Below are 12024 nucleotides of genomic sequence, written 5' to 3'. Positions count from 1 at the left end.
TGAAGGAATCTTTGCTTCTGTTACTGAGGTCTGCACGCAAGGTATAGGTGGGGAGAAATCCTTTCAATACCTTCAGGATACAAGACATCAGACCTGTCAGCGTTTACATCTTAGTCCTTATAAATAACAGGATTAGTCCCATGACAGTCAGTATCCTTTTTGTAATGCAAACCACTGCATCCGTAAATATGTACAGATTTAGTATCTGGATGAAGAACACTGGTCCTTTTCTTTCTTTCTGGAGATACAGGATTCTCTTTTTGTTGCGTCCTGGGTAGAACTCTTTTTTGAAACTTAGCTGGGATGTAGGAGCCTGGTTACATAAAGACCGTAGAGCTTTATTTACAGCCAGGGGGACAGAATGGTGAGCTTCCAGTACAAGTGTTTCATTATATTCTTGTTTAATTTCTGTCCATTATATTCACACATTTATGGGTATTTCTGAGACTTTACAAATTAAAAGAAATAAAGTTTGTGTTTCTTTCACGTGAAAGCACTATATTCCTAGGTGTAGCAATACCTGTTGCTGTACTGCATGCAAGAAAAACAGCTTTAGGGGGTCTGTGATGAGGTATCTGTCCTTCATTTTGCTTCCTAAATACCCATACATAATCTTACAGAAACCTGAATTAGAACTAGCTGTTAGTAATGTACTTGTAAGCTAGTAATATCCATTAGCTATGATATAACCCACATAAACTGGTTGAATTTGGATAAGAATATTGCATAATGCTCGAAATGTCATCCTTGCAGAAAATGAACTATCAAAATATTGGAACAGGCGCTTTATGCCCCTTTATACGCGAGTGCACAGAATTTCTATGAGCAGATACTGCCTGCTGTGAGCCACAAGCAATTTACAGGTACAGATTCATATTGGAACATGGCATCATAAGATAGACTACTTAGAAAGGTAGGAATATGAATTTAGCTGCCTAGAAGCTTCCCCCCATTTTTTCTGAAACGTAAGAGAATTTAGCTGAGAAGTTAAAATTGACTATTAAATTTATATACCACTCAGATGTTTTATGTCTTTGATCTATTTATTTTAGTTTAAATTAATTGAGGATTAGATCTGTCCAGGTCTTAGCTGGAAGGCTTCTAAAGGCAGCCAAACGGTGAGAGAAGAGCAGTTCGTCTTATGATGGCTGGTGCTACAGTAATGCTAGGGAGCAATGTTTACTACCCATTCTGCTTTCAGAGTGTAGCTTTTAAAACACACTGGTCTTCCTGTGGAGTATCTTTTAATTGACAGCCCTTTGCTTCATGTGTTTAGGATGTTTATTTTTCAGAAATGGAAAGTTCTGACCTTGTTAAACAGCACATCGTAGTTCAGTGAGATCAAATGTATTAGAAGTCAATATTGCTGATTATTTATTCCTGAATTGCGCCATTAATTAGCAGAATGACATTTCTGACATTATAGAGTTGTCTTGAATCTCCAGCCTCCCCCTCCTCCCCCCGAAAGGCAGTGATGTCTCATAACTGTGTGCTATCAACAAGCAAGCTTGTGGGACTCAGTAAAGCTGCTAGTGGCAAAAGTGTTTTGGGTTGCAGCATTAGGTTGTTACTGCTTGGAATGTTTGTTATGATAAAGCTAAAGGAATTGGGTTGGAGCTAAAATGATATTGACACTGTGAATATTATGTTACTTATTTTATAAGTGTCTGGTTATTGGATGTTGCAAAAATCAGGGAGTTGAAACTTCAACTTTGTTCAGGTACTGAATGAAAACCATTACATCATTGATTACAGTGGAAAGGAGCCTTCAGCATTAGGATCTGCAGTATGCAACCTTGTCATCAGTCTTGGCAAACAGGTAGGGATTAAGCCCGTGTCAGAACCGGTGACCCTCCTGCAAAGCAAAAGTATGTTTTCAAAGCATTGAGGTGAACCTTGTCATACCACTTTCTGTGCTGTGCTCATACTCTATGGATAGGCAAAAAATACATGCTCTAGGGCTGTTGTTTTGTCAAAATAGTCAGTAATGTGAAGGAGCAATTCTTTCCTACCTTACACACTCAAGGAATCAAAGCACTTTTTCCTCTGTGATGAAGGCAGGGCGAGGGGCAGTGTATCCAAGTGAACGTGGAATGTAGGTTTAGATACATTTGCTGTATCTAAAAAAAACAACCAACCAACCAACCAAAAAACATTCCAGAACATCAGAACATTATTTTCTCCACACACGTTACAAAATGAAACTTTAAAGTAGAAGGGGGAGGGAGGGAAAGAATAACAGTTTTTGAATCCTGATGGGTGATAAAAGAAATCAATATTCCTAAATTGGGTAACTGATGGTAAGTTTATGAAGTAATTAGAGTAACAGTTGATAGCATACTTTTGAGGAATCAAATACTATACAGACAGAAAGCAATGTTGTTTTGTTTTAAACATCAAGAATTGACTAATTTTTTTCTGTGGTTTGCTCTTGTGCTTCAATAAATTTTTTTGAATTCTCTAGGTGGTTTTCCCACATGAGTGCAAGAAGACTAGCCAGTTAAAAGAACTGACTGCTGTGGAGGACAGCATGACCACCATGAAAGGAAGCTGCCTCCTCTCACTGCTGTTGGCAGGACTTGGGGTGTTAGGAATACTGGAGCCAACAACAACAGAAGATACCCACTGCCACAGAGCTGAGCACCCAGTTATTGCATACAAAGGTAAGGGGTAAGCACAAGAAACTTTCACAGAAGTAGGCTAAGAATTGTGTGATTTCTTCATGGAAACCTCTGTTTTTAATGTATAATGGTATGGAAACAGAAAGTGCATTATGTGCACTTTATGTGTATGGAAACAAAAGTGCTGTTATATGGTAACCTGGACTGTATTCCATACAAGTTAAATACAACTAGGCTTGCAAAATGTGTTCATGATTTGGTGCTGAATGTGTCATTTAAAGGTCGGTGACTCATTTTCCTGTGTTACTAAAACCAGCGTGTACTGTTGCGTGAGGTTGTTCCTTTCCAGGTACAGGACTCTGCGTGTGTACACTTAATTTCATGAGGCTGGTCTTTGCCCATTCCTTTAGCCCATCTAGGACCCTCTGGATAGCAGTCCTGCCCTCAAGCTTATCAACTGTTTCTCTGAATTTGGTGTTACCTACAAACTTTACAGACTGCATTCTGTTGCCTCCCCTGGATTGTTGATTAAGGTGTTAAACAAGACAGGTCCTGGGATCAACCTTTGTGATATTCCACTTGTTACTGTAGTAAGGCCCATTAAATGTTGACTGTCTGGGCTTGATCATCCAACCAGCTTTTACCCATCTGGTTGCCCACCCAAAGACACAGACTGTAACATCCTAACTTGCGGTAAGACAGTGTTGAAAGCCTTGAGATAAATGACATCCCCTGCTCTCCCCTCATCCATAAAACTAGTCATTTTATTGTAGAAGGTAATTGTGTTGGTCAGGAATGATTTACCTTTGGCAAATCCATGCTAACTGTTCTCAGTCACCTTCTCCTCCGTACGTCCAGGGAAGTGCATTCCAAGAGGATTAACTTCATGACATTTCCAGGAAGTTAAGTGAGATTGACTGGCCTATAGTTTCCACATTTGTTTTCCTGCAGTTACTGAGGACCTTCCTTCATTTCTGTGACTTCTCAGAGATGAAGAGTCGCCGGCCATCTCTGTGTCCATGGATGCAGCTTGTCTGATCCCATGGATTTGTATAGGTTGAGATGTTGCAAGTCATCTCTGATTCAGGCTGCATCTACTGCTGGTAGTTCTTAAACCACTTTGCTAAACACCAGATGCCTTTGAGACCTTGATGGTGAAGGCTGAAACAAAGGAGGTGTTGAGTCCCTCAGCGTCATCTGTGTCTGCTGGCACTAGATCACCTGCCCAATTCAGCAACAGGCTTATATTTTCCCTGTTCAACCTTTCATTACTGTTGTAGCAGTAGAAGCTGCTCTTGTTGCCCTTGACGTTCTGTGCAAGTCTTAACTGCCATTGAACTTTGCTTAACCTGACACAATCCTTACATGCCCATGTGGTGTTTCTAAATTCCTCCATGGTCCCTGGTACCTGCTTACACCTTGTACATACAGCCTTTTTGCGTTGGAGCTCCACCATGAGCTCCTTGCTTCACCAAGCCAGTCTCTTCATACATGTGGTTGTCATCTTGTGTGTTGGGATGGACCGCTGAGGAACAGTTGGAATAAAGTGAAGAACACTTGGAGGATATTGTCTGTAAAAACCTGAGGCGTTTAATAACTTAGATGATTTTTTTATTTACTTGAATTGAGATTTTTCCATTAGTGTCGCAACTTAGAACGAGTTCCAAATAGTTTGTAGCTATGAGGATGTAGGGATTAAATTGCATTATATTACATATTGCATTCCTCCTCTTTTTCTAAGAAAGCACATGTAATTTTTTTGTTCCAATGCATTAGGATTTATTGAATTTTAATTGAAAAAAGATTTGTTTCCATTCTTTTCATAACATTAGAGAAAATAATGTTGTATTTTCTACAGAAAGTATTTCTGTTCTGGCATTTTAATGGTTTAATAAGAGTAATGGTACCAGCTGTCCCCTTGTCCAGTGTATTGGAGAGTGAACTAAAGTGGTTACATTCTGTACCTGGGAACTACGAACCATTAGTCTACTGTGAAGGAGGGACCTATGTCTCTCAATTATTGATGGACTAACTAGTATGACTTCTTCTGATAAAATACCTGGTTTTCTTAGCATTCATGTTATAATTTAGCTTAAAATTTTATTTCTATCATAACATGCATACACAATATTGTAAATTAAAGTAGGACAGTTAGAATTCTGGTATTTAACCGTCTAATTTCACAAACTAAGGGATCACTGCATCCTCCTTTTTTTTTTTTTTGGTATATGCAACTGTAAAAGCAAATAATTGAGACTCATTACTTGAGCCATGTGCTAAAAGCTGGTTAAAAATGTGTTGGTTTATGAATATGATTCAGCCAACATTAAGGCTTTTTGGGGACAGACACCTCCTGTGTCTCTTGTTTCAGTTGCATCTTTTGATGTAGCCAGAGATAATGTCACAGTTAAGAGTTTACTGAACAAAACCAATTCCTTTTTACTGTAAATATATGTGGGAAATAAAATTATATAGAAGTATTTATTTTCAGATTGTTAATATGAGACTTAGTAAGATTTTCAAGGCCAGACTCCCTCTTGACCTTTGTGGTAAAACTATCATTAAGCAGTACATATCCATGACATACCTTAGCTTTTATGAACTGATATATCTTGAAAAAGTTTTCCTTCACTTAAAAATATACTGACAAGCTGTAGTTTGTACTCACCACAATAATCTGTTGGGAATCATCAGTAAATCTTAGAAAGTACACGGAGAAACGTATTTGCAATGCAGTATACAGTATTTGATAGCTAGGTAACATAACTGGTGTGGACACACAGCAATTGACTTTAGTAGTTGCAGGACTGCTAGTTAAGGGAAAACAGAAGATAAGAGATCACAGGAAAAGATGACCGAGAGGTTTGCCTTTGAACTTGTATGTTAGGAATGGACTACCTGGGGTATCAAAGTATATAAAAAAAAAAAAAAAAAAAAGAAGTGTGTGAGAAGAGCTACTCTGTGAATGAGTTGTGCGGTGGGGGTTGGTGGGATTTAACCATCCCTCTTCACAATTTCTGTGTTCTTCCTGCAGCATTTACTGACTTCATGAATGCCTGTAGGAAAATGCCCTCTGTATCTATTGACATTATTAGTGTTGCTAAAGCAACACAGAGTCCTGAAATCAGTTCTTAACAGCTACAAAACCTTTAATTTGAATGCTGCACTAATACCCCATTCTGTAAAGTCATCTTATAATAATGTTAGATCCACCAGAACTAAATGCTGTTTGGGATTCTGAACATCAACAAAGGCTGAGTGGTATTGAGTGGTAGGTACTTTAAAGCTTGTAATCTCAGTACTAACTTTACAGAGATATCAACTTGTTTGTTTTATTTATAACTGACTAAAGCCTTTTTTTTGGTAGTTTCTGGTATACCAAAATAGCAATATACTGATTTGATTTGTCTTCCTTTGAGAGTCATGGTAGATGGAGTATAAACTGTTAAATAAAACTAATAGAGTGAAAGTCTGGTGTAGTGTATGGATGAACAGCTGCAAAAGACTAATAAAAAGAAACAGTAGTCCCCGGCAGTTGTCTTGGTGAAATATGGAAAGGGAGTGTATCTCCTGAAACAGCTTACTTTCTGTCCCACTGCCCATCAAAAACTGCTCACTGAGCTGATGATCCTGTCAAGCTACCTTTTGTAGAGAGGCATATACTATTTCTATCACTGATTATCCCAGCTAAATAGTTTTAGCTGAAAGACCGTGATGTATCTCCTGGTATCAAATGGCAAGAATATCACCCACCAGTTGAAAACCTTTACTCAAGTACTTTGTTTGCCGGTGGAAGAGGAAAGAGAAGTTAGAGAAGCAGGGGAGATGCATGCACTTTCAAAGGATTTTTGACATGATCTGAAAATCTCTTTCATTTTATCTCTCTCATACACAGTAGTAATAATCACATTGTAATTTTTTTTTTACCAGATAATTAATGTTAGGAATGCATAACACACCTTTTCTCTCTCCCAGAAACTATAATAAATAAATCCAAAAATATTTCCGCTCTATAATCTGTTGTCATTGGTCTTCCCAAGACTAGAATAAGACACTTCCTGTCTTCCTTTGAAGCTGGAGATTTCATTTTCTCATGATTAAAGTTGGTAGGAGCTATCACAGAGATCATATTTATACAAAAGCAGACTCTAAGTGTGGGATGGATTGACAGGACCAGTCTGGTAGCGTGCAGTTCAGTGTTTTATGTGTTGGGACCGACTGTGATGATGCGTAGTCCCTCTTTTAAGTTTCTTTCTCTCCAAGGAAGAGTCTGCCTCCAGATGTGCAAAGGTGTGCCACTCTGTCAAAATTCAGGCTTTTTTTTTTTTTAAAAAAAAGGTTAAAAAAAATAATCTGTCTGCATATGTTACATGCATGGACTGAGGATTCATCAGCTATGCTAGCATCAGTCCGATTGAGGCATTAGAGCCAAGAGGTTATAAATCATGTGCAACTTCTAGAATTGGGTGCAAGGAAACAAGGTGTAGGTGACAGTAGAGACACGCAGAGACTCAGAGTGTGAGATTATTAGTTCTTCATGTGTTTCCAATGTGTAAGTATATTTATGCTTGAAATAGTTTAAGAGTTCAGAAAGAAAAAAAGGCTGAAATGAGCTGGTCATTAAAGGTAGAGGCTTACAATTTTCACTTTTATTAAATGTTATTTTATCTGGATGTGCTTTCATGTGCATGTAGATATGAAATATTAGCTCTGTAAAGTGTGTTAGGCTTTATTGATGGTCAGCTTCTTGGAAAACACGCTCTCTTAATATAGTATAGGGATGTGTTTAACCTAAATAGCTAGACAAGGCTGTGGAAACCAAATTTCCTTTGTGTAGGAACAGTGAGGGGTAAATCATAGGCAAACGGTGTTTAGAAAATTAAGATGCTTATGAGAAACAGTGACTGTTTATAGAAGTTGAACTATTTTTATGCAAAACTCAAAGCAAATCAGTTGACTAGTGTAACATTTGCCTAAATATTTCCCTAAGTTTCAAAGCACTTAGCCACCCACTGTACAGAACCCCCGTGGTACATGAAACTAATATTTTATTACTGATTAAAAGAAAAAAAAAAGTGTAAAAATAGTTACAGTGGCACCTTGTTTCCCCCCTAACATTTGCTGAACTTTGAAACTGTCAGACTTGTCAAAACTCGCACACTCGGCTGAAGACTCGTGCTATAGGCAGACCCCATCCGTGAGGTAGAACTGAAGAGGCCATCCCGACTGCTTAGCGGTGTGTGAGAGTAAGCTGGAAAAAAAGCTGACCCAACTCCAATTTCAGGTGTGAAGTTATAAGTATTGACTGTCCTGCGGTCAAATGTCTTGGGCTTTTCTATCAGAAATAAAGTGCAGTTGTGAACTGGACTCGATTGATGTTCAGGGTACAGCTGAGATCGCCTGCTCTGGGGCAAATCTCATTCTTTTATGTTCTCATAAAGTAATCAGAATTTAATGTTGTGCTGTCTCAACAAAAAAGCAGCAGTTGACATAATTTTAGAAGCTGTATTTAGTGATATTTTAAATACATGCTGTGTTGTAAAGAATTTGTCTGTTGAATAAACATGCTCAAAAATAACACGTCTCAATCCATAGAAGAAATGAACATAAACCCTTCATTCTTACTTGAGGTTAACCAGAAAAGAAAAATAGCATAGTTATTTTTTGATTCCTTGGTTCGGGAATCCTAAGAAATATATTTTCTTAACCTTATTGTCTAACCACCACAGGATTCCCTCACTTGATGTTTGTCTAAGTAATATAGACTCAGTACATTTCTCTGCTCATTTTATCATGTGGTTTGTATATGGAGTGCGTGCACTCAGCATGTGCCAAGAGGAAATAACATGTGGGCTGAATGAAGAAGGATACATGGTGTATGAACTTGTTTTCGTTTGTGCTCTCTTCTCTTTCCCCTAATCTTGTTGCAAGCTACTGTTTAAACTAATAGTAGTCTACTAAGCTGCTCAGTTTTTATTGTTTTTTCCTTCTCTTTCCAATGGTTTTCAAAAATACACGTTAAAGATCTCCTGCCAGCTTCAGCAGTGGGATTGAGGTGTGTTGCTTTCCACCGCCTATCCTCTTTAGGGTTTTTCTTTAAATAAAGATGATTCATCAGTGAAGACTGTTGATTACCAGATATTGGAACTTTGGTTTGTCTAGACGATAGGACTACAAGATGGCTTGCACTACCCTGTCAAGAAGCAGCCTCTCTTATGGAGGACAAGAATTCTTCCAAGAGTTCTATATTTTTTAATCGAATCAGGTTTGCCTGTAGTTGTGTATAGGAGACGTAAGTGCCTGCTGAGAAAAGGTGACTTTCAACTGCTTACAGCTAATTTTAAAAATGATGGCTTTGAAGATTGATGCATACTATTCCCTTACTATTTCCCTGAATCACCCAGTCTCTTTTGTGTGCATTCCCATAAAAAACAGGGTATGGCAGGGAAGTGAATTGTCTAAGCAAAGAACTGGCATACTGGCTAACTTTTTTTTTTTTCTCTTTTGGCAGAAGCGATTGTGTTTTAAAGCAAGCATCAATTCACAGTTCTTTTGGCATGCCAGACAAGTGCTGGACCATCATAGAATAATAATAATTTTAATAAGTATCTGATAATTGAAAATCAGCAGTGGCTGCAATGGCTAGTGAGCTGCACAGACACGTCCTGTGCGCCTTTCCATGGCTGATTTCTTCCCTGTTGCCCCAATGTGGAAGTTTGGAGCATGTGAAATTTCCTGGTTGCTAACAAAGCAGCAGAATGAGTGAGAGGCTCCCGCCACCTTCCACTAGCTGTACGAAGCAGGCAGGTAGAATTAAAATCTGGGGGGTTTTTTCCCTTTTTTTTTTTTTCCTTCTTCTTCAAAAGAGATGTAGTTTTAATGGAGATGTGCATTTTCACTGAAAGGTTGTAAAGCGTCCAAACTGGAATATGTTACAGAAACAGATCAGCAACCAAGAAATAGAGTGACTAGGCAGCTGAAGTTCTGTCATCTTCTAGAAGTTTTGGTGTATTTAAAGACAAGAGGAGACACAATGTTGCTTTGCTTTTTCTCTATTTTATTATTTTTCCACCATTTTCATAACATGTTTAACGTGCGCTCTGTCCCTTCTATTGACAGCTGTCAGTGTGAGTATTTTACTGATCTACCCCTTGGAAAAGGCATTAATGAAGCATATCCATTGTTTCTAAATCATCTGGAACAGTGTGAATTGTGTTTTGCCGAAGTTTAAAGTTCTATATGCATAATCTCCATACTGGTTCATGTGAATTTGGTGCTTCTCTCTCTTCAAGGACTGCATTGCAACATGTCCAAAGCTAACAAGCGTCGACTGAAGAGGAAGAGCATGCATATGGCTAGTAACCATTGCACGGCTGAGGAGCTGAGAGTCGGTCCTTTTTAACTTGACTTGGCATCACCCATTTGTTCCCAGCTCTTCACTGAGCTGGTGGCTGGTCAGAGCCCAACAGGATGCAGTTGTGTGGTGTGGAGCAGGTGGCCCTGCGGGCTCCAGCACTGGCGAGGGTGCCCAGGCAGCCTGCCTGGCCTCTCACAGCAGCGGCGGCAGTACAGCTCGACGTTTCGCAAGAAACATCCTTAATTCAGTTCTCGGTTACTTCTTCTGAAGTAACCTAGACTGACAACTCCTGAGAGATGGTGACAATTGCAGTTACTGGCCTTCTCATCCTGGGCAGCTCTGTTTTCATACTCGGTGTTGACCAGATTTTTGGAAAGACTTGTTCCAGTGGTTTTTCCTTTGTTAATTTCTGTTTGTTAATTTTTCCTTTTTTCCCCTCAATTTCTTAAATAAACTTTCAGAGATACTTTGTGTTTATTTGACAGAATGTAATAGAAGTAGAGAAGTGCAGTCAGTGCTTCTTCAAAGGGACTTTTTTTAACATGCTTTCTTTCCTGCCTGCCATCTGCGGCACTACTCGTTTGCTATTGACAAGACTATAGGATGCTGAATAGCAGCTGATTTTGTTTGCATGGATGAACAAGGTAGATACTCACTTGTTACGTGGCAATTTGTCACATTGAGATGAGACCACACTTTGACTTGTCGTAAGCTTGTCTTTCCACTTACAGTGCTCACTTCAGGTTTTGTTCTGAAGGCTTTCTGGACAAAGAAAGGCAGTTCTTCTCTACCATTTCTGAGAATTAGGAGCTCATCATTTTACAACTCGCTCTACAGTAAATTGACTAAAGTAGTTGTTAATAATGACAAATACCTGGAATTTGACAGTGCCCTTTAGAACAAAAATAATTTCTACAAAGAGAAATTGTTGTTTGTGGCGTTGTGGTTTTTCCTTGTCTTTTTCTTGCTTGTCACTTTCTTTTTTTTTGGCCGGGGAGCATCTTTTTGTTGATGGGGTGGGGAGTGTGTTCCACTTTGAAGTCCTGGCTCAAAGCTTTTACCAAGATTAGTGTCAGGCTTTACCCTGTATATTCTTTATGTTATAATATGACTTGTTGGTCTTTGTATTTTTTGCATGAAATAGCTTCAGACCTGAAAATATTTTAAGAGCAGGATTGGAAGAGTCAAGAAATTACATTATGCTAAAACAATGTAAATGAAGAAGTTCAGGATGTTCATATGTCAACATAAATAAGTGTGTCATTGCAAGGTGGTCAGTTCTAGAAACAAGGTCTTCCTAATTGAAACATAGATATTTCCCACAAAACCCCCCCCACGGCATTATTATAACTGTCTGTAGGCAGTTGGCTTTATGCTTCTGTTCCCTACGATAACGATACATATATAAAAATTGAGCAGGTTTCTTTACAAAACTCCATGTCGAGACCAAGTACTGGTTTCCCATAAACAAACAACATGATTTCCTTCAAAATTAATTCTGTGTCTGGTTGACAAAGCCAGTATGTAAGTGTTAAAAAGTGACAGATTAAGCCCCTCTGAAGAGAGGGCATGACTAAGGATGTCGAGTGTGTCCTGCAGGCAGTCCGTCCCTCTGCATCACTGGAAGGGGGAGCTGTGCTCGCTGGGAAGAGCATGTGGGCTCTGTGCTGGTTGAGGCGTGAAGTTACTGGTTTTTAACTGGCCGAACCTCCCCAGGGCAAAATAAACCTTTCGCCAGTATTGGGAAGTGCAGATGCAGCAAATAGTATTTCCACACATCAAAACACAACTGAACTTCATGGCATAGTTTTCACAGCTGAGAAAAAGTCCTTATTATAGTAGCGTGCTCATCTCTGCCCGTCCTACTGAATGAGTCCCTGCCCTGAAGTGTGGATCAGCTGACCTGCAAGGTGATTTACAGTGTAAATTGGATGAAAGTCTCTCTTAGTTCATCCTCCTTCATTCACCGGTGTTTTTTTCTTTCCTATCAGAATTCTCACACCCTTCTATTTTTTTATTTATTTTAGAACTCTTGCTGTGATAAGC

General features: G+C 38.9%; 1 protein-coding gene across 10 annotated transcripts in view; it reads left to right on the top strand.

Moving 5' to 3' along the window:
• SEMA5A (semaphorin 5A) overlaps positions 1–12024 on the top strand; it is a 417613-nt gene that overhangs the window by 165041 nt on the left and 240548 nt on the right. For 9 of the 10 annotated variants that reach the window (XM_054193343.1, XM_054193348.1, XM_054193339.1 and 6 more), the window contains one exon: positions 2465–2663. In XM_054193343.1, the coding sequence (XP_054049318.1) occupies positions 2531–2663 (133 nt within the window). In that variant the 5' untranslated portion in view covers positions 2465–2530. Of the gene's footprint in view, positions 1–1720; positions 1820–2464; positions 2664–12024 lie in introns of all 10 variants that reach the window. The other variant, XM_054193340.1, reaches the window with a different exon arrangement.

Source organism: Rissa tridactyla, chromosome 2 (assembly GCF_028500815.1).
Source record: "Rissa tridactyla isolate bRisTri1 chromosome 2, bRisTri1.patW.cur.20221130, whole genome shotgun sequence".
NCBI classification, from domain to species: Eukaryota; Metazoa; Chordata; class Aves; order Charadriiformes; family Laridae; genus Rissa; species Rissa tridactyla.
This window is presented reverse-complemented; position numbering and strand designations above follow the sequence as displayed.